The sequence below is a fragment of the Ranitomeya imitator genome, chromosome 1 (assembly GCF_032444005.1).
Source record: "Ranitomeya imitator isolate aRanImi1 chromosome 1, aRanImi1.pri, whole genome shotgun sequence".
Classification (NCBI taxonomy): domain Eukaryota; kingdom Metazoa; phylum Chordata; class Amphibia; order Anura; family Dendrobatidae; genus Ranitomeya; species Ranitomeya imitator.
This window is the reverse complement of record NC_091282.1, coordinates 617,751,892-617,775,404: the sequence shown is the minus strand read 5'-3', so window position 1 is coordinate 617,775,404 and position 23,513 is coordinate 617,751,892. Positions and strand designations below refer to the sequence as shown.

At 43.9% G+C, this 23,513-nt stretch overlaps 1 protein-coding gene across 40 annotated transcripts in view; it reads right to left on the bottom strand.

Moving 5' to 3' along the window:
• Positions 1–5,724: 5,724 nt before the first annotated feature.
• Positions 5,725–23,513, bottom strand: part of GPHN (gephyrin) — a 490,719-nt gene continuing 472,930 nt past the window's right edge. For 39 of the 40 annotated variants that reach the window (XM_069726492.1, XM_069726580.1, XM_069726522.1 and 36 more), the window contains 3 exons: positions 9,444–9,547; positions 8,339–8,435; positions 5,725–6,814 (listed from right to left, as the gene is read on the bottom strand). In XM_069726492.1, the coding sequence (XP_069582593.1) occupies positions 6,681–6,814; positions 8,339–8,435; positions 9,444–9,547 (335 nt within the window). In that variant the 3' untranslated portion in view covers positions 5,725–6,680. The remainder of the gene's footprint in view (positions 6,815–8,338; positions 8,436–9,443; positions 9,548–23,513) is intronic. The other variant, XM_069726683.1, reaches the window with a different exon arrangement.

The following is a 23,513-nucleotide window of genomic DNA, read 5'->3' as shown; positions in this document are numbered from 1 at the left end:
GTGGGCCATTCTACTCCCTCATGGGCTGTCCTGCACCCTTGTGGACCGTTCTGCTCCCTCATGGGCTGTCCTGCTCCCTCATTGGCTGTCCTGCTCACCTTGTGGGCCGTTCTTCTCACTCTTGGGACATTCTGCTCCCTCATGGGCTGTACTGCACACTTGTGGGCCGTTCTGCTCCCTCATGGACTGTTCTGCTCCCTTGTGGGCTGTCCTGCTCCCTTGTGCGCCCTTCTGTTCCTTCTGTCTACAATTGTAATGAGAAATCTAACCCTAAGCAGATTCATAGCATGCGTGGAAAGATGATAATTCAATGAAAAAAAAAACACCTTTTTTTCTGTTTACAAGCCCATTGCGGTGGCAGAAGTTCCTTATATATTATGTATCACCGTGCACATGCAAAACATTTATGTAAAATTAATAAATGCACATAAAAATCCACATAAATCCCAAATGTCCTTTTCCCCACATCTTGGGTTCTATTCATAGCATGGTTATCTATAAGAATAGTACAGTATGATTGTATCTATAAAATGTTCAGACAAAAATTGTAAAAAAAAAAAATGTGAACCCTTTGGAATTACCAACATTTCTGCATAAAATACTGATAAAAATGTGGTTTGATTCTTATCTGTGTCACAGTTATAGAGGGGAAAAAAGACAAGAACAATAACTCAAATAGTCATACTGTTTAAGTCTTTTATTGAGCCCTTGGACATAAACATCCAAAGTGCACAGAGAAAATGTAAGCAGTGGATCTACCTTCAGCAGAAAATATTTCACCTTCAGCTGTTTTTAGTTGATTTAATTCCTTGTCTTGTTGGCTCTCCGAAATTCTCTTCAGCATGAGTTCATGAACAAATTCCTGTAAATGTTTTCATGCCCTCTCAAATTCATGCTTCTCTTTATGATTGCAAGACATCATAGCCCTGAGAGAGCAAAACAATGCCCAACAATGATGTGCCCTCCACCATGCTTCACAGTTGGGATGAGGTTTTGGGTACTGTTGTATTCTACCTCAAAACATAAGATTATGCATGTTAAAAAGTTTGACTTTTATTTAAACTTTTTACATAATTTCCCAGCAGTTTCAGGCAGACCTATAAAAGACCACAAAGGGTTTTTTTTGCCATCCTTCCATGAACATGTCCTTCTAGCTCAATGTTTTCTTAGCAGTTGACACATGAACAGAAGTTTTCTTTCTTTTCCTCTTTAAGGATTACCTGTTGGGATCTTAAACCAAGCATTGATGTACACCCATTTTTAACAATGTATTAGTAGCCTTTTCCAGTTTTCTACATCTCAATAACACATGTTCCGAGGAATTCTGAATAATCTATGCCTTGCTGTGTGGGTCACACTAACCAATATTTCTTGAGAACAACCAATCTGTCAGTAGCCAGGCTTTGGGAAGAGGTCCTTACCAGGCTTTGTGTGGCTTTATATAATGGCCAAAGCACCAGACAGACATTTCTAAACTCATCACCATTCACGGTGGTTCACCATTCATGGTAGTTTCCATATTGAATGTTTGTTCATCAAAAGACAGAGGCAGTACAACAATCGTGTTATTAGTTTACATACTGCTTGCCTATCATTGTGAATTTGATAACAATAAGCCAACATTTTATTAGAAACCAACACAAAAAATCGGGTAATTACAAAAGGTTCAAACATCAGGACCCCAGGTCCAAAAAACATATGATATAAGGTAAATTTTCATAGAAGTCAACGGAAAGAGAAGCCAAATGATTTAAGTATTTGTTGGCACACTATACAGTTTGTCTATATCAACCATGCATTCTCCTAAGGTCTCATTCAATATACCAGTTTTTCACTCATATAGGCTATGAAGCTGTTGGCATGACTGTTTTTTTTGTAGACACAATGTCCACAAAAAAAAAAATAAGGGAGGCATGTAATTTTTTATTCCAATCATAAGTCAAACTTGCCAATGCAAATCTGTGGGAAAATGCTGACAGCGCATGAATGGCATCCTAGTGTTGTCCATTTTTCACTGTTTGCCAGGAGAAGCTCGGGAAACCTCCAGCATTTTTTTTTGCATAGGAGAACAACTGATGAAAACTGAAGAAATTGACACTCTGATCAAACACTGATAAAGACGGATCCGATTTTTTTTCACGTGCACAAAAAATTGCATATCTGAAGTAGGCTTAAAAATATTGTTTAAGAAGTACCGATGCAAACAGACTATTGTTTGGTCAAAGCAGTAAAAACAGAGTGTACGAATGCATCCTTTATTTTGTAGTATGTAGTACTGAGTACAAATTTTAGGCAGGTGTGCAAAAAAATGCTGCAAAGTGAAAAAGCTTACAAAGATGGAAGAGTTAAGAATTTTATTTTAGAACATTAACAAAATGCAAAGAGGACTTTCAAGAGCAATCTCATAACAATATTCAACATGCCATCAAAGCAGCAATTCTCCGTACACAGTTTTTGAAAGAACTCGGCAGGAGATTATTCTAAACATCTTGGAGATCTGGCTGCAGATCTTCTGTGAATGAAGCGTGTGAACATCCTTTTTCTCTTCATGTGATCCCACATAGACTGGATGATGTAAGATCAGGGATCCGTGGAGGACAAGTAATCACTTCCAGGACCCCTTGTTCTTCTTTACAGGATGACACCCCTTAATGACATTGGCTGGATGTTTGAGATCGTTGTCCTACTGCTGAATAAATTTGGAGCCAATGAGACATCTCCCTGTGTTTCCCATCATTGAGGACACCCCTAACCCTGACCAAATCCCTAACTACATTTGCTGAAATGCAGCCACAAACTTACAAGGACCCTCCTTAGTGCTTCACTCTTCCTCCAGACCCTCATTTTTGTGCCACTCTTCAGCCCTACGGTAAACAAATTACCTTTTAGTGTAGCTGAGTTTTTCACATATTGACTCATTAGTACAGAACACCTGCTGCCATTTTTCTGTGGCCCATGTCCTGTGTTTTCATGCTTAGTCACTTGGACTTGTTTCCATGTAGAAGAAATGGTGTTTAGCCGCAATTCCTCCATAAATACACTTCTGACCAGTAGATGGTGTTGCTCCTGCCCGTTCTGAGCTGAAAACACTGCTGGACATTTTCCATTTTCAAGGGGAAGGAAGAATGATCAGACTTTCATCTGCTGGATCCATGGTCCTCAACGTTACCCATTTCTTAGTGCTCTCTATGCTGAGGAATACAGGCAGGCAGACACTAATCCATCACACAATACCATAAAGGGAGGCTCCAAATTTATTTTGCAGCAATGATCCCAAATATACAGACAATGTCATTAGGAACCATCTTCAATGTAAAGAAGAACAAACAGCCCCCACAAAACCCTCATCTCCTATGATCCAGTCTGTGGGATCCAGAAGGATCTGCACAAGCCTCATACACAAAAGATCTATGGTCAGTTCTCCAAGATGTTTGGAACAATCTCTCTGCTAATTCCCTTCAAAAACTGTGCCAAGTCCCGATAAAAAGTGATAGTCACGTCATATATTAATGGGACTTAGATTTCTCTTTTGTTCATTCACTTTGCATTTTGTTAAATGATTAAAACAAACTATTAACACTTACTTTGCAGCATTTTTTCAGCCCTACCTATACCTTTTGCACAGTACGATATCTTTTTATTCAGTCTACATCAAGAAAATTAATAGATTTTTTCAGCACGGTGAGGAATCTCAACGAGTTCTCCACAAAGTACTTGCACAAGTGACATCCACACAAGATCTGTGGTTAGTTCTCCAAGATGTTTGCCACAAAAAAAGAGAGAATATTAAAAGTAAAGTACCGTATATACTCGAGTATAAGCCGAGATTTTCAGCCCAAATTTTTGGGCTGAAAGTGCCCCTCTCGGCTTATACTCGAGTCACGGTCGGAAGTGGGGTCGGCGGGTGAGGGGGAGAGAGCGTGTCGCATACTCACCTAGTCCCGGCGCTCCTGGCGCTCCCCCTGCCCGTCCCACAGTCTTTGGTGCCGCAGCTCTTTCCCTGTTCAGCGGTCACATGGGACCGCTCATTAAAGTTATGAATATGGACTCCACTCCCATAGGGGTGGAGCCGCATATTCATTTCTCTAATGAGCGGTGCCAGTGACCGCTGACAGAGGAAGAGCTGCGGCACCGAAGACCAGCTGTCCCGGAAAAGGAGCCAGGGATGCCGGGAGCAGGTAAGTATGTCATAGTTACCTGTCCCCATTCCACACGCCGGGCGCTGCTCCGTCTTCGCGTCCTCTTGCAGTGACTGTGTAGGTCAGAAGGCGCGATGACGTACTGGTGTGCGCGCCGCCCTCTGCCTGAACAGTCAGTGCGGAGAGACGCCGGGACGGTACGCTGTGGAGCTGCAAGCAAGAGAGGTGAGTATGTCATTTTTTTTTATTGCAGCAGCAGCAGCATTATATATGGCACAGCTTTATATGGCACATCTATGGGGCAATAATGAACAGTGCAGAGCATTCTATATGGCAGAGCTTTATATGGCACATCTATGGGGCAATAATGAACGGTGCAGAGCATTATATATGGCACATTGTTATATGGAGCATCTATGGGGCAATAATGAACGGTGCAGAGCATTATATATGGCACAGCTTTATATGGCACACCTATGGGGCAATAATGAATGGTGCAGAGCACTATATGGCACAGCTTTATATGGCACATCTATGGGGCAATAATGAATGGTGCAGAGCATTCTATATGGCACAGCTTTATATGGCACATCTATGGGGCAATAATGAACGGTGCAGAGCATTATATATGGCACATTGTTATATGGAGCATCTATGGGGCAATAATGAATGGTGCAGAGCATTATATATGGCACAGCTTTATATGGCACACCTATGGGGCAATAATGAACGGTGCAGAGCATTCTATATGGCACAGCTTTATATGGAGCATCTATGGGGCCATAATGAACGGTGCAGAGCATTATATATGGCACAGCTTTATATGGCACACCTATGGGGCAATAATGAACGGTGCAGAGCATTCTATATGGCACAGCTTTATATGGAGCATCTATGGGGCCATAATGAACGGTGTAGAGCATTATATATGGCACAGCTTTATATGGAGCATCTATGGGGCCATAATGAACGGTGCAGAGCATTATATGTGGCACAGATTTATATGGAGCATCTATGGGGCCATAATGAACGGCGCAGAGCATTATATGTGGCACAGCATTATACGGAGCATCTATGGGACAATAATGAATGGTGCAGAGCATTATATATGGCACAGCTTTCTATGGAGCATCTATGGGGCCATAATAAACGGTGCAGAGCATTATATGTGGCACAGCTTTATACGGAGCATCTATGGGACAATAATGAATGGTGCAGAGCATTATATATGGCACAGCTTTCTATGGAGCATCTATGGGGCAATAATGAACGGTGCAGAGCATTATATGTGGCACAGCTTTATATGGAGCATCTATGGGGCAATAATGAACGGTATGGAGCATCTATTTTTATTTTTGAAATTCACCGGTAGCTGCTGCATTTCCTACCCTAGGCTTATACTCGAGTCAATAAGTTTTCCCAGTTTTTTGTGGCAAAATTAGGGGGGGTCGGCTTATACTCGAGTATATACGGTAAATAACAAAAAACACCATTCCAGCATTGGTTCTACCCACAAAGCAACTTTTTTCCCCTCTTCTTTTTCCTCGCAATTTTTTATTTTTTTTTTAATTCACAAAACATAAGACAAAAGAAGAACGGATTTTATTATAATTATTTTTTTAAATAATGGTCAAGGATTTAATTAATCTTGTTTCAATATCATTACAGAAAATGTTATGGTACAGAGTTCTTCGATATTTTCTTTGCTTCTTTTTGTTTTCCACATGAATGCTGGTACACTGTAATCTGTACAAGATCAGTTTTTGATATTTTTTTTCTGTACATTTTTTTAAATGTATTGGTTAAAAAGGCTGTCAGCACTTAAGGAAGCAATTTTTTTTCTTTTTTTTTTTTTTTTTTTTTCGTTCAAAGAAAAGGTAATTCAGTTACTGCCCAATAGTACTGAGCGGAGTGATTGCCAGGACATCTCTCCTCCTTGTTAAGAAGATGGGGAGTCTTGATCCAGAAGCAACCACTTGGCTTTTGGCACTGTGCACATCAACACATTATACAAGATAAAGAACAAGCAGAGCTCTCTTGTGAAGCGGTTATGAAGCATACTGATAAGGGAAACAGCAGTGTCATCTAAGCTAGTATAAAGTAAGCAGACAGCCTTGATTAAGAGCTTAAGTATTTGTACTTTAAGGATGAGAGAAACACAACTTTTGCAGGCATCTACTGCTGTCTACTAAAAGCTACTGCTATTAGACCTAGCATTTTAACACACAAAGCAATTGCAATGAAGGAAAAGTTGCCTTGATATAATCAGAATAAGGTTTTTATAAGAGGTTTTTTTTTTCCGAGAATATTTTTTTTTTTTATTATGAAAAAAAAAAGATATATTTTTTTCAGGTTTTTTCTCCTTAAAGTCAAGTTGTTGTTTTTTTGTTGTTGTATTTTTTGTGAATTTTAGTTCAAGATGTTGACTACACTGATCAACTTTTATCCCAAATCATAAAAATTAGCTGTGCCATTGCATATTACAGGATACAGTCAATGATATGTGGACATGCATCGATGCTTCTTCTCTTGCGTTTGTCATCATAGCCTTCCGATGACCATGACGTCGACCACCTCTCCCTTGTGAAGTTCCACATACTGCTCTGTCTTTGGAGGTAGCATCAACAGTCCATTGGCACTGCGCATACTCATCAGGCGACTGCTCATCTGATTACCTGTGTGCAGAAGACATAGATGTGAGTACAAGCGTTGAAAAAGAAGATGCCATCGTGTCTGGATCAGCTTGGGTTAATGTTGGACCTTGATCCAGCAGCCACCTTAGAAGTCCCTGACTTGTGAACCTCCTCCTACCTGCCAACATCCCTGAAGCATCTACAAATTAATAGGCCTGCCACAGCATCAAGAGTGCATCACCTCACAACGATGACATCCTACCATGTTTGTAAATCAGTAGAGGTGCCTTGGATTCCAGCAGGGGTCCAGCTTGGTGGCCACAGGATACTGATGCGCTCGCTAGACCAGGGACCTGCTAATTGATTGGCTCATCTAGTTACCCACAATAGCAAAATACAACCTATCCATAGATCGTTCGTAGTCCGACCACTGGAATCCCAAATGATTCTTAAGAAGTCCCTATTTCAGCAGACTTTTGGTCAACTATGCTCATCACCTCTTCTTTCACTGTCTATGGCATTGATGGAGATCGTGCTCATCTTGGTCGGCAAGAAGGAGTTTACTAACACGTGGTAGCTGTTTTATAGATCAAAAGGAAAATAATGTAACAGCTAAAAAAAAGAAAACATGAGCTAAACTTCAAAAAGATCAACATGGGTCCTATGAATTGCCCCAGTGTAGGGGTTTTCCATGTGGGTGATGGGTTAGATAAAGTACAACTGGACAATGGTCATGTTTTGTAACCAAGACCGAGTCTCCATTGATCTGGCTAAATTTTCATTTCCACCCCATGGGATTTTTTGCAAGCGATTTCCGTCAATGATATTTTGATTCTTCAGGATCACGCATTTTTGGTATACCGTATTTTCCGGCGTATAAGACGACTGGGCGTATAAGACGACCCCCAACTTTTCCAGTTAAAATATAAAATCTTCTCAAAAGTCGGGGGTTGTCTTATATGCCGGGTGTCGTCTTATAGGGTGGGTGCGGAGCAATCTGCGGTCGAAGTATATAGTGAGGGGGAGTGGTTCCGATGACGAGCTGAGGGAGCGCCTCACCAGGAAGGTGTAAGTGAAGCAAACTGTCAGCGTCTGTGATGCCAGGGGTATGCAAAAAAGAGAGAGAGAGCGGTGCTGTGCCAAGAAAAACACTCCTCTTTCACTAATCTGGCTCGCCCTTGTATCCTATTATCTCCTTCTCTGCCTCTGCTTCACTTACACCTTCCCGGTGAGGGGCCCCCTCACCTCGTCATTGGGACCGCTCCCCCCACAATATGCGGCGACCGCAGTTTACTCCGCATCTGCCCTATAAGACGACACCTGGCGTATAAGACGATACCCGACTTTTGAGAAGATTTTCAAGGGTTAAAAAGTAGTCTTATACGCCAGAAAATACAGTACTTTAGTTTAAAGGATGCAACTTTTTTTTGAGGGGGGGGAGGGGGAGGTGGTTAGGGGTTATGTACATGATGTTTGTGACTTTTTTAATCAATTTTTTAAGCCAGTTAGGTATTTTATTAGGTTGATTCTAATTAAGTTCGGCTTTAACATTAAATTCTTACTGACCTGTACTTTGTGCCCAAGGCAGTGGCTCTTGGTGATGCCACGTAAGTATGCAGCGATGGTACTCTGGGCGAGGATCCAACTTTACATCACAAGATAACTGCAATATAGTAAAGAAAGTGTTCTAATCTCAACTATAGTCACTAATTTTGTTCACTATTTCACGGGTCAATCTACCTTTTAAACATAACATATTACAGTAAAAAAAAATGGCTGCGATTTAGGAAATCACTATAGAATCTACACACATTGGATTAATATTGTATAGAGAAACTATTATTTCATCTTAGAAGCTTATGCGATTCAGGTAACAGCCAGTTAGAACAAAAACAAATAAATCACAATTTGTGATTTCCAACAGTCTCCAATGAGTTCCAGTATGTTCATTTATTTATACCCTTCATTAGTATGGGCATATGATGTATAAGTTTAGGCGTTTCTTACATGATTGGAAATAGCAGAACAGAAAACTGAGGAATAAGTAAAAGATACTCCCTGTGTACACCCAGCGTAGTCACACCCCTCAACAAGTCTTTGTTTCAGTGTGTTCATCTGAGAACTACAACAACCCTATGAGATTTGACCACTTTTGTGGATGATGTGGGGGATGAGCTGCTGTCAGTTGTATGGAAGTGGCTTAGTCTCTCTAAATTGAAAACCCATGCACACTCGGCTGAGAAGAGAGTGCGTGTGTATGGGGCACCAGGAGAGTTAGCTTTGGTGAAACAAACTTTTGGATAGGAGCAATTTCAGGAGTATGGGCAGTGTGAAAAACCACACAAATCTGAATATAACAGACATATACCATTGATTTCAATAGGCATGTGTAATGTTTCGCTTTCCTTGTGGCGGAACTGTAGGAATATGGGACACTTGCTACCCATATTCCCACAGATTACAGCAGATTCCTCAGGGTCCCAGGTGTGGTTAGCAGGTTAGCAGATTTTTTGCTGAAGAGGACATCCCTTTTATGTATTTTTGCAAACAAATTGCATTACTTGTACTGATTTCGAGTTACAGCCAATATTATAATCCAGAGTTGTATTCATAATTCTGCTGGTCGTACACATTTTTGTTTTCTTTTTTTTTCTATACGCAATGTAAATACCCTGGCTTTGATGATTGTAGGTCTTGGATCCAGGATTCCCTGCATCTTTCTCAGTGCTGGTACAACAAAAAGATTACAGGTAACTACTGCTGACACAGGGTTGCCTAGAATGAATGGAAAGTAAATATCATTAATCAGTACTTGACAGGCAGTAAAAAGGATAAATCACATGTAACACTTTCCAGCATTAAATCCATAAACCATCTTTGATTTTGCAGGACGTATAAATTGATTTTTCCTTTCACCTTGTAGATGCAGGGGACCTTTTAATCAATAAGGTCTTTCTCATGTTGACCCCTATATGACCATAGCGAGGCATGAAAACCAATGCCTTACCTGGAACAGTTGACTATGTAATACTAATAACCATCCTACCAAGTGATACAAGACCCCACGTTTATGCACTCTGATTCATGTATACAGCAAGAATAGTTCTGATGTAAATGTTAAAGCGAGTCTGTCACCACAAAATGACTGTATAAACCAAGCGCAGGCATTAGGTGGACTGATCTACTTGTAGTTCAGTGCACCTACCCACCTACTTGTTTTCCCCATCCTTTTCTGGCTTCTGCCAATTAAGAGAGAATGGGGGCAGATAGATGGAAAACAAGATGGGTAGGTTCACTGAACTGTTCGGCCATGCAAAGGATAAACCGAGTGGACGTGCCTGGTTTGAACGAAATCCGATGTGTGTGTGATCCATTAGCACTAAATAGTCTAAGTTGGTGAAGTGAGAAAATATAGGCATAAATTACCTTTATCAGCTCCAATAACTAAAAATTGTCATGTGCATATGTATCTACTCCTTTTACTTTGAAGTCCCTAAAAGTTTCTGGTGTAAGCAATTCCCGCAATAAGTTCCATGCTTAGTGACAGGATGTGTGCGATCTAAGTGTCACGTGTCTGTCAATATGTACACTTTACCTTATTTGAAAGACAACAGAGGCTGCAACACCATTAACTAGAGGTACCACTAACCAAACCACCATGAAAACAAAGAAGATCTTCAAACACCACCATGAAGACCAAGAAGATCTCCAATCAATACCATGAAGGCCAAGGAGATCTCCAAACAACACCATGAAAACCAAGGAGATCTCCAAATACCACCATGAAGACCAAAGAGATCTCCAAATACCACCATGAAGACCAAAGAGATCTCCAAACAACACCATGAAGACCAAGGAGATCTACAAACAAGTCATGGACAAAGTTGTTGAGAAGTACAAATCAGGGTTGGCTTTAAAAAAATATCCCAATCTGTGATGATCCCCTGGAGCACCATCAAATCCATTACCATCAAATGGAAAGAACATGGTACCACAACAAAGCTGCCAAGAGAGGGCGCCCACCAAAGCTCTCAGCCCGGGCAAGGAGGGCATGAGACAGTCAGCACAGACACCAAAAATAACCCTGAAGGTGCTGCAGAGTTTCAAAGCAGAGACTGGATTATCTGTCCATATGACCACAATAAGCCATACACTTCATAAAGGTGGCCTTTATAGAAGAGTGGACAGAAAAAAGCCTTAACTTAAACACAAATATTGTAAGGCTCGTTTTGAGTATGCCAAAAGACATGGGAGACTCCCCAAATGTATGACAGAAAGTGCTGAGGTCAGATGAGGCTAAAATTGAATTTTTTTACCCACCAAGGTAAACACTATGTCTGGTGCAAAACCCCAAGAACATCATGCCCACAGTGAAACATGCTGGTGGCAGCATCATACTATGGGGATGTTTTCCGAAAGCAGGGACAGGGAAAATGGTCTGAGTCTAGGAGAAGATGGAAGGTGCGAAATACAGGGATATTCTCAAGCAAAACCTGTTTCAGTCCGTCAATGATTTGAGCAATCATGCCGATACGTGTAATCATAAACTATCACACTGAATAATTGTAATTAGATATCAATGAAACTGCTAGCCCCTAAGGATCATGGCAGTTATAAGAAATGATGAAACGCATAGGGCTTGAACGTATGTTTACATGCAGTAAGGGAGAGTAGTCCTGCTTTCTTACATGCAGCTAGTTTTCTAGGATGTTGGCAATAGGAGATTGAAAACTACTATAACTACAATAGTAAATATGATGTACTATCACTGTATGTGATAGCTTGTACTACATCTACCCTATTTTTAAAATAAAGAGAAACTTCATAATATGGAATAATATAGTCAATACTAGAACTAAAGGATGATTGGACTTTAGCGATGATTACTAAATGATTGCCAATAAGTATATATGGCCCTTTGCTGCTATTATAATGTCTATATCATCTCTTGGCATCATAGGCTTGGCCCTATCTCACACCTAACAGACCGGACATTCAGCGTCTCCCACTCACACACCACCTCCTCACCTCGCCCTCTATATGTCGGAGTCCCGCAAGATTCAGTCCTAGGGCCCCTGCTCCTCTCCATTTACACCAGGGCCGGCTCCAGGTTTTTCTGGGCCCCGGGCGAAAAAGTCTGTGGGCCCCTTTAACATATACCACATTTCATGATGCACAGATACGGCAGATAAATATATATATAGTACAATGCCAAAGATTTCACTTCTTACATTACATTAGTGATATCTATTATCAGAAATCGGACAGTATATTTCTCCATACAGTATTATGAGGCCCATATATTGCTCAATGCAGAATAATGTGCCCCATATATTGCCCCATACAGTGTAATCAGCTCCATACAGTTTGAGCCCAATATAATGCTCCATACAGTATAATGAGCCCCATAAATTGCTTCACACAGAATGGGCCCCATATAATGCTCCAGTATATGATGAGCCCCATGTATTGTTCCATACAGTATAATGAGGCCCATATAATGCTCCATACAGTTTAATGAGGGGCCCATGGTACATTAATATAGGGGTGCATAAAGATATTGGGATGCGCACGGGTACAGGATTGGCGTATAGGGGTGCATATAGAGATATGGGGTGCACACAAACACAGGACAGGTGTACAGGGTTGCATTTAGATATATGCATTTAGATATATGGGAGTGCACACAAACACATAGGACAGGAGTATAGGGGTGTATAAAGATATATAGGGTGCACACAGACACATAGGACAGGCGTATGGGGGTGCATATAGATATATGGGGGTGCAAACAGACACATGACAGGAATAAAGGAGTGCAAATAGATGTATCGGAGTAAGGAGTGCACACAGACACAAAGGACAGGCATATAGGGGTACATATAGCTATATGGGGTGCCCCCAGACATATGACAGGCATTTAGGGGTGCATAGATATATAGGGGTGCATATAGATATATGGGGGTGAACACAGACACATAGGACCGGTGTATAGGGGTGCATATAGCTATATGGGGTGCACACAGACAGGCATTTAGGGGTACATAAAGATATATAGGGGTTCTCACTATACCATGTCTGCACCCACTTACAAGATCACACACAATACAGGGGTGCAGACAATTGGGGGTCGCAGCACATATATGGCGCTGTTTGGGGTCACTATTTACAGCAGCTATGAGTGGCAGCAGCGCAAGATAGTAAGTGCTGGGTGCAAATAGTGCCCTGTGATGGGTGTGGACTTACCCAGAGCCAGGTGCAAAAGGGGCAACAGCAGGGCGCTGAGTCCTGGGGCAGCTCAACACTCCCATGCCGACCCCGGTACCTCCATCTGCTACACGCGCCGGAGTGCAGACCAGACGTCCCTGGAGCCCTGTGTTGCTGCAGGCGCACTCCTTGAGAAGCCCCCAGCTGCCAGGTGAGAAGAGCAGCGGCGCAGGGTGTATGAGCCTGAGCTCTGCGGCTCCGTCCTCACTGCCTGCAGCAGCCACAGCCTGGCATCAACTGCTCCTCCAGCCGCTGCCAGGCCCTCTGCCATCTTTCAGTGCGCTCTGTGCCGTCTCATGGAGAGCTCAGAGCCCGATCTCAGACAGTCTCATGAAGCGTCCACTGCGCACGCTGGTGTCCCTGGCGGCGAGTGGGCCCCTCGCCTGCTCAGGGCCCCGGCATTTGCCCAGGTGCGCCGGGTGCTGACGCCGGCCCTGATTTACACCTTTGGCCTGGGACAGCTCATAGAATCTCATGGCTTTCAATATCATCTGTATGCTGACAACACACAGATCTACATCTCTGGACCAGATATCACCACCCTACTAACCAGAATCCCTCAATGTCTGTCCGCTGTTTCATCCTTTTCTCCGCTAGATTTCTAAAACTTAATATGGACAAAACAGAATTCATCATCTTTCCACCATCTCACTCGACCCCCCCAATGGACCTATCTATTAAAATAAATGGTTGCTCACTCTCCCCATTCCCACAAGCTCGCTGCCTCGGGGTACTCGTTGACCCTGATCTCTTCTTCAAACCACATATCCAAGCCCTTTCCACTTCTTGCAGACTTCAAGACAAAAATATTTCCCGGATCCGTACATTTCTCAACCAACAATCTGCAAAAACATTAGTGCATGCTCTCATCATCTCCCGCCTTGACTACAGCAACCTCCTGCTCCGTGGCCTCCCCTATAACACTCTCACAACCCTACAATCTATTCTAAACTCTGCTGCCCGACTAATCCACCTATCCCCACGCTATTCCCCGACCTCTCCCCTCTGTCAATCCCTGCTCTGGCTCCCCATTACCCAGAGACTCCAGTTCAAAACCCTAACCATGACATACAAAGCCATACACAACCTGTGTCTTCCATACATCTGTGGCCTAGTCTCCCAGTACTTACCTGCACGCAACCTCCGATGCTCACAAGATCTCCTTCTCTACTCCCCTCTTCCCACAATTGCATACAAGATTTCTCGCACGCATCCTCCCTATTCTGGAACTCTCTACCACAACATATCAGACTCTCGCCTACCATAGAAACTTTCAAAACGAACCTGAAGACCGACTTCTTCCGACAAGTCTACAACCTGCAGTAACCACCAATCCCTTACACGACCAGCTCTACCCTGCACCTATTGTATCCTCACCCATCCCTTGTAGATTGTGAGCCCTCTTGGGCAGGGTCCTCTCTCCTTCTGTAGCAGTCGTGACTTGTATTGTTTAAGATTACTGTACTTGTTTTTTTATGTATACCCTTCCTCACATGTAAAGCGCCATGGAATAAATGGCGCTATAATAGTAAATAATAATTATAAAGATCAATAATAGTTCATATTTGACATCACATAATAGGGTGGATAAACAGACAGAACATGAATTGTAAATGTATCTATCACTCAAATTGGAACAGTCTGTGAAAGTTTGATAAAGTACTGTTGGTTCAATCTGATCCAGCGGCAACATCAGTAACCTGTGGCCATTGGAGGTACGGGAGCCCTGAGAAGCACCTACTACCTATGAGCATCTCAAGTTACATGCCAGGCCGGCTAATCAGAAGAGGAAATGACTTGGTTGCTGAACTGTGTCTTGAAAGTCAACTGACACCAACTCTAGTGGAAAGAAAACAGATATGCCGCCATGTAACCCTTTTTCATATTTGTGAGGGCGAACAGGGAGGCAGGTTTATTACGTAGGCATCAATTACCGGCTCTGCCTGGCACTAGATATTTTTGAGTCATCCCTCGCATAGGAGCATACGAACCAATATGGATACAGAGATCCCAAACAAAGTAGAGGGAGATTTATTCCCATTAACTAAGGATGGCGACCTAACAAATGCAGTAGGACACAGTAAGTGTGCCGGATGAACACAACTTATAGTCCGCTTCAGGGGTGTCCTGTGGGAATGTCAGCATCAACATTGCAACGCGGCTAATGAATCTGGTACTTGTACATCAGGATAATAGTAATAATAATAGTAGCGGCAGACTTTGCCACTAACTGCATGCGTCCTTGGACGATCCTAATGTGTTGTCAGCATGTTAATTAGTGATAGCAGTGCAATGGCGTATTGATTCTCTTATGGATGCAAATTAATTAAAAGCTTCAATAAAAGACTACAGTGGGAGAAAACACATGGTCAGGATGGATTATTCTTTCTAAGACTATTTCCAGGAACTGTTAATATGCCAGCCTTCACATTGCTCAGCATTCATCCTACCAAGCATGCAACCGAGTCGGTGTATCATTAAACTCTACTAACTTGGCTTTATCCTTTGTCACGATTTAATCCCGGGTGATTTTTTCTTTCATTTTGCATTCTCATTTTTTATTTCCCTTACTGCAAGGGCCATATTTTTTTTTTTACTTTTCCATCGCCATGAGGGCCTGTTTTGTTTTTTTTGCCAAATGAGCTGTAATTTTGAATGGCATCATTCATTTTAAGCCTTCGCCTTGGCAACCACTTTTCGTATCTATGTTTGCATTGGTGACTCTCCTTCTTTGAAAATAAACTGCTTTTTTATTTTTCAGTCGACAAAGTCATATAAGCTTTTTTTTTTTGAGGGACCTTACATTTATCCCCATTAAAGCTCATTTGCCATTTATCAGCCCAAGCTTCTAGTTTACATAAATCATCCTGTAATATAAAATTGTCCTCCTCTGTATTGATTACCCTGCAGAGTTTAGTGTCATCTGCAAATATTGAAATTCTACTCTGAATGCCCCCTACAAGGTCATTAATAAATATGCTAAAAAGAAGAGGGCCCAATACTGACCCCTGTGGTACCCCACTGCTAATCGCTACCCAGTCCGAGTGTGCTCCAGCTCTCAACCCACTTACACAAATTTTCCCCTATCCCCATTATTCTCATTTTATGTATCAACCTTTTGTGTGGCACCGTATCAAAAGCTTTTGAAAAGTCCATATACACTACATCCACTGGGTTCCCTTGGTCCAGTCCGGAACTTACCTCTTCATGGAAACTGATCAAATTAGTCTGACATGAACGGTCCCTAGTAAACCTGTGCTGATACTGGGTCATGAGGTTATTCCTCTTCAGATACTCCAGTATAGCATCCCTTAGAATGCCCTCCAGGATTTTACCCACAATCTTTGCTGCCTTGATTTGCTTTTTACAGAATTTATTTAATTTTTTGTATTTATTTAATGCCTCCTCGCTACCTGAGAGAAAAGTGAAAAAGTCGAGCGGGCACCACTTATATGATGAGAAATATCTGCCAGGTGCTACCACTGCGCTAGTAATAACATGCAAACAAGAAGAAAAGAAAAGAAACGCAGTAAAGGTGCACACGTAGCCATGATACCAATATAACAAAGCTTTATTGAGACCAAGTAAAAGTGCTAGTGAACATAAAAACATTTAAAAAGCATAAAATGCTTACAGACATACACCTATTCAATATCCATTAAATGTCCGGATAAGAATGAGAAACGGGCTACTTAAGGGACAATCACCCTTAGAAAGCATCCAGTGAGATACAATTTATATAGGCAAAATAAGGCTCAAAACATGCACTGCTTATACATCATGTGGCACTATTAAAGCTAGTCCGCCCAATGTTCAGTATGTTTCTGTATAATAACACTAGTGGGCAAAAATGGAAACAGTGTCACATAGAGCACAATGAGTGAGTTAAAGTATCACCAAGAATATCATCACCAGTGCTGCATTGTTCAAAAATCTAATACCATGATCTTGTTATACTCACTGGGGAGGGTGTAGCCCGCTGGCTCCCTACGCATATCGCTACTCCTGTAGCTTCGTCAGGGGAAGTCACCCTGACTCCTCACTACCTACTTCCTTTAATTCTCTAAATACTTTCTTTTTGTCACTTATTGCACCCCTTACAGCTCTATTTAGCCATATTGGTTTCCACCTATTTCTAGTATGTTTATTTCCATACGGTATATACTGTGCACAGGTCCTATCCAGGAAGCTAATAAACGTCTCCCATTTTCTTTGTGTATTTTTATGTCTCAGTATATCGTCCCAGTTGATTGCACCAAGATCCTCTCTCATCCGTTGGAAATTTGCCCTCCTGAAGTTTAGTGTCCTGGTAACCCCTCTACTACACATCTTATTAAAGGATACATGAAAACTTATTATTTTGTGATCGCTATTTCCCAAGTGACCCCCAACCCTTACATTTGCTATGCGGTCTGGCCTGTTGGTTAATATTAGGTCTAGCAGTGCCCCCCTTCTTGTTGGGTCCTGAACCAGTTGTGAAATAGGGATTTTTGTGTACTCACCGTAAAATCCTTTTCTCCGTGCCATTCATTGGGGGACACAGACCGTGGGTGTATGCTGCTGCCACTAGGAGGCTGACACTGTGATACAAAGAAAGTTAGCTCCTCCCCTGCAGTATACACCCTCCTGCTGGCTCTCAGCTAACCAGTTCAGTGCAAAATCAGTAGGAGATCAATAACAATATATGAGCGTATAGCATGTCATATTATATATGAGAGTATAGCATGTCAGATTATAAAAAACAAACATAAGCTAATAACAGGGTAGGAGCTGTGTCCCCCAATGAATGGCTCGGAGAAAAGGATTTTACGGTGAGTACACAAAAATCCCTATTTCTCCTTCGCCTCATTGGGGGACACAGACCATGGGACGTCCCAAAGCAGTCCCTGGGTGGGGACAACAATAGATCAGGCCCTGTGTAACCGCTACTTACAAGTGTGCCACCGCGGCCTGCAGAGTCCGCCTGCCCAGATTCACATCTGTGGAAGTGTTGGAATTATATTATAGTGCTTCAAGAATGCATGCGGACTGGATGAATCCGCAAGCTTGCAGGCGTGCCTTGCCGACGCCTGGTGCCTAGAACCCTTGATAGACAGGGAGATAGGCTGACATCTAGCACGGAAGGACTCCTGGATGGTGGAACGAATTCACCATGTTATCATGGTCGATGAAATGGCTAAACACTTCCTGAAAATGTCAGGAAGCCTTCCTCTACCGTCAGGAAGCCCAAATAAAGCGTTCAACCTTCGGAAGGATGCCGTCCTCAAGACGTACCTACTCAGAGCACTCACTTCGTCCAGAATATGGGGGAACTCATTCCATTTTGTGGCCTGGTGCCAAAAGAGATGAGGGAAGAACTATGCCCTCATAACAGTGGTAATACAGTACCACCTTGGTAACAAGGGATGGGGATGGCCTGAGGACAACCTTGCCTCGAAGGTAATAAGGGAAAAAAGTCTGAAAGAGCAGAGCAGCTAGCTCCGAAGACTCGTCAGAGTGAGAATATTGCAGAGGAAAAGGGGGCGACTTTCCCTGATAGTAAAGTCTGCTCGGATGAAAAGGAGCCTACTGTAAGGCTCCTAGGAATAATAAGGTCCCAATAAGCTAACGGTATGCGATAGAGAAGGACTACGTGTGAAAACTCCCTGTGAGAAAGTCCCTACTTGCAGTTTTGCTGCGATAAGGCGAGAAGATACTAGCTCCGCAAACAAAAAACGGACGTGGTCAGTGCGGATCTCTGAGGATCACTGGGGTCCCTTTCTGCTTCCGAAAGGCTTTCGGAAGTAGTGGAAGGGGAGTTATGGAAACTGGTACCACGGCAGAACCAGAGCATGGAGTGCGATGGCTCTTGGATCTCAAGGCCGAACCACAAACTCAAGTACATTGGCCTTCAGTCTGGATGTCATCCCACCTACAACTGGAGAGCTCCAGTAAGGGCAGATCTGATGGAAGACTTCGGGGTGAAGTTCCCACTGACTTGAGGCGGAACCCTGACGGCTGAATTTGTTTGCCGTTCAGAGTTCTACTCCTGGGATATATACTACCGAGATCATCGAATAATAGACTTTGGCCCATCAGAGAAAGTGAGGTACCTCGGTCATGGCGCCTGACCGTGGGTACCTGCTAGCTGACTGACTTATGGCACCGCCGTGGCATTATCCAATTGAATTCGGATAGGGTGACCCGCCAGAAGGCAGTGGACCTGCTGTAGGACTACCGTTCGGATCTCCAGAACAATGATAGGGAGAAAAAGACTGGCATTGGTAGTTACTAATAACCATTGAAGCGGGAGAAAGGCCCTGGATGAAGGAGCTCAGAGACTATTGTCTGAAAGTCTGTTTGACTTGCTGAAAACGAGCGGAGCGAAGGAAACCGCTTCCATTGTCGTCACCATTTTTCCTAAGAACTCTCCTAGTAAATCGAATGAAATGAGGGGGTGAGTAATTAAGTCCTCAGAACTCTCCTTGCGTGAGCTCCCTGTTGAAGGGCCATGACCTTGTCTTGAGGAAGAATTACCATCCTTCTAGAAGTGTGCAGGATCATCCTCAAAAAGGATATCTACTGGGCTGGAAATGAGGAGAACTTGTCTAAGTGTAGCTGCCAGCCCAGGTGAGAAGGTATCGCAAGTGATATAGACGACTCAGCGTAGTCCTGGAAGGGCGGCTAGACAGTCGACCACACAGGGTAGGACGAGTATGCCTCTAGAGTGCAAGAGAAACATGACATCTGCCATGACCCGTGCGAACACTCTGGGTGCGGAAGCAAGGCCGAAGGACAAGGTTGTGACTTAAAATGTTGTTGACGAATGGAAAGGCGAAGGAATTTTTGCAGAGGGTAAGCACCCCGAATATCGATGGATGCCGGAAACTGCACCTTTTTCTGTTGAAGTAATGGCTGAGCAGAGGGACTCCATCCAAAGAAGGAGGACCATGTCAAAGGTTGTTAGAAGTTTGAGGTCCAGGGTCGATCTTACTTTTCGTTCCCCTGTTTGGAACCAAGATCCTTTAGATCTAGACTGTGCTGGACAATCCTTATACAATCCTTTGTCAGTCTCCCGCTCAAAGGATTTGATTGGCCAGTTGTTACTGGTGTGAATCAAGGTAGTTAAGGTCTCCAGCCAGGAGACCATTGCTCTAGCAATCCATGCGGCCGCTAGGGAGGTTAGAGCGCCGAACCCGAAGACGGAATGAACCAGATTTGCTATCTGACAGTCCGTGGTATTTTTAATTGATGACCCATCGGGTAGGGATACTGGTAGGTATACCACAGGAGATTCTACCCGGTTAATCTGCCCCATGGCAGAATGTGCGGCTGCATCCAGCAGGTCATAGTCTCTTGCCATCGCCGCTCTCTTTTCACGGCGCAGAGATAAAAATTAGGAACCCTCAATCCATCAACCTCTTAACAGGGAAGTGGAGAGGAATTGTCCGCCTTCTAGCATCTTCCGCTAAATAGTGGTGATGCAGAGGGGGGTGCTCGTACGCCAAAAAGGGTGCCTCTGTATGTCCACAGAGTTCAGGTCTCCGGGTGGACAGGATAGGTTGTCTGGCATTAGGCCTGGATGCAGAAGAGAAAACATGGAGGCGACACTCCGTGTGCTCGTCTGTTGATGGTGTGGGGAGATCGGTGCCCTTTAAAGGACCCGTCGCCCTTAAAAAAACAGGACAGGCATGGCATCCCACGTAGAGGCTTCTGTCCAGTGAATCGCTTATCCGAATTGAATGGCAAATGCTCTCGAGGGAGTTTAGTCTCTGAAGCTCTGGCAAGTTTAGGCAATATCCAATCCTTGTTGTCATCAAATTATTGGTGAGGGAGCAGGAAACGAAAAACTTCCGTTTTCTAGATGCCTGTATGTTTCTAGACGCCTGCACATTTCTAGAATACTTGCGGCCCCTGCTAGCCGATGGCTCCCATGTAGGATAGGGACCATGTATATTGGTCCTGCGAGCACTCCAAACACAGAGGGTACACAGAGGGATTCAATCTCTTGGTCAGAGAACCATGGATTGTGGTCAGTGAAGAAGTCCACTGAGGGGAACTAGAGGATAAAGCTGGGGTCGGCGGCGGAGGGCTCCTCGGATTGATCAAGCGCCTTTAAGATCAGGGAATACTGGTCATGCGCCTTTAAGACCAGGGAATACTGGTCATGCGCCTTTAAGACCAGGGAATACTGGTCATGCGCCTTTAAGACCAGGAAATACTGGTCATGCGCCTTTAAGACCAGAGAATACTCGTCATGCGCCTTTAAGAACAGAGAATACTGGTCATGCGCCTTTAAGAACAGAGAATACTGGTCATGTGCCTTTAAGACCAGGGAATACTGGTCATGCGTCTTTAAGACCAGGGAATACTGGTCATGCACCTTTAAGACCAGGGAATACTGGTCATACGCCTTTAAGACCAGGAAATACTGGTCATGCGCCTTTAAGACCAGAGAATACTGGTCATGCATCTTTAAGACCAGGGAATACTGGTCATGCGCCTTTAAGACCAGGGAATACTGGTCATGCGCCTTTAAGACCAGAGAATACTGGTCATGCGCCTTCAAGACCAGGGAATACTGGTCATGTGCCTTTAAGACCAGGGAATACTGGTCATGCGCCTTTAAGACCAGGGAATACTGGTCATGCACCTTTAAGACCAGGAAATACTGGTCATGCGCCTTTAAGACCAGAGAATACTGGTCATGCGCCTTTAAGACCAGGGAATACTGGTCATGCACCTTTAAGACCAGGAAATACTGGTCATGCGCCTTTAAGACCAGAGAATACTGGTCATGCGCCTTTAAGACCAGGGAATACTGGTCATGCGCCTTTAAGACCAGAGAATACTGGTCATGAGCCTTTAAGACCAGGAGATACTGGTCATGCGCCTTTAAGAACAGAGAATACTGGTCATGCACCTTTAAGACAAGAGAATACTGGTCATGTGCCTTTAAGACCAGAGAATACTGGTCATGTGCCTTTAAGACCAGAGAATACTGGTCATGCACCTTTAACACCAGGGAATACTGGTCATGCGCCTTTAAGTCCAGGGAATACTGGTCACACGCCTTTAAGAACAGGGAATACTGGTCATGCGCCTTTAAGACCAGGGAATACTGGTCATGCGCCTTTAGGACCAGGGAATACTGGTCATGCGCCTTTAAGACCAGAGAATACTGGACATGTGCTTTAAAAGATAAAGGAATACATGTCATATGCCTTTAAGACTGGGAATACTGGCCATATGCCTTTAAGACCAGGGAATACTGGTCATGTGCTTTTAAGACCAGGAAATACTGGTCATGTGCCTTTAATACCAGGGACTACTAATCGTGTGCCTTTAAGACCAGGTACTTCCTTACCCGGGTACTGATGTAGAGTCAATGTGCCCCTTTAATGCAAAAATACTGTCACCCCAGTGTGAGCTGGCCGGGTGGACCAAGATGGCCACTGGGAGTTGCAGAGTTGATAAAATCTCGCAGAGAGCGAGAAGCGCCATTTTGGGGCGGAGCCACAGACACGATGTTGAATAGGCCCAAGCCGGGGCCTAAATTTCTTTAGCCGGCGGACGTCACCAGCTAGTCGTTCCAGGCAAGACTTCCAGGATGCGGCCTACAAATCGGCCGAAGCCAGGGGCTAAATTTTTGCAGCCATCCAGAGCGTTACCTCAGAGAGGTGGGCCACAGGGAAGTGGCTGAGGCTGCCTGTCAGCATGTGGATATCCCTCTGAAGATGGATCCACTCACCATTGATGCGCGTCCCGGCATGGAGCCGCCGCGGATGTGGGCTTCAGCGCTGTTCTGTGCAGCGTGGACGGTGCAGGGATAAGCCTCAATCCATCATCCCTTTGTTAGGGAGGTGGAGAGGAACCGTCCGCCTCCTTGTGCCATCCGCTTTCACAGTGGTGGGACAGTGGGGGCTGCTCGGACGCCATAGAGAGGGGCCTCTGTACAGCCACGGAGCTCAGTCCGGGTGGACAGGGCCAGTTGTCCGGCATTAGGCCTGGCTCCAGGAGAGGATACATGGAGGCGACGCTCCATGTGGTCGCCTGCTGCTGGTGTGAGGAGATCGGGACCATGAAAGGAACCGTCGCCCCTGAAGAGAGCTCAGGCATGGCTTCCCACGTCGCAGGAAAGGGTACGGGGAGGTATACTCGCCGTGCTCGCCTGTTGATGGTTCGGGGGAGATCGGAACCTTGAAAGGAACCATCGCCCCGTTCACTCCGTTAATTAAAAAATAAAAATTTACAGAAAAGTAAACAAAATAAAAACGTTGGGGTCTGAAACAGACCCATGTTCCTCCTACAGACACTAAGCAAGAACTGGTTAGCTGAGAGCCAGCAGGGGGGTGTATACTGCAGGGGAGGAGATCACTTTCTTTGTATTACTTAGTGTCAGCCTCCTATTGGCAGCAGCATACACCCACGGTCTGTGTCCCCCAATGAGGCGAAGGAGAAGGGTAATTGTCTCTCATAGTTGTCAAAAACCGAT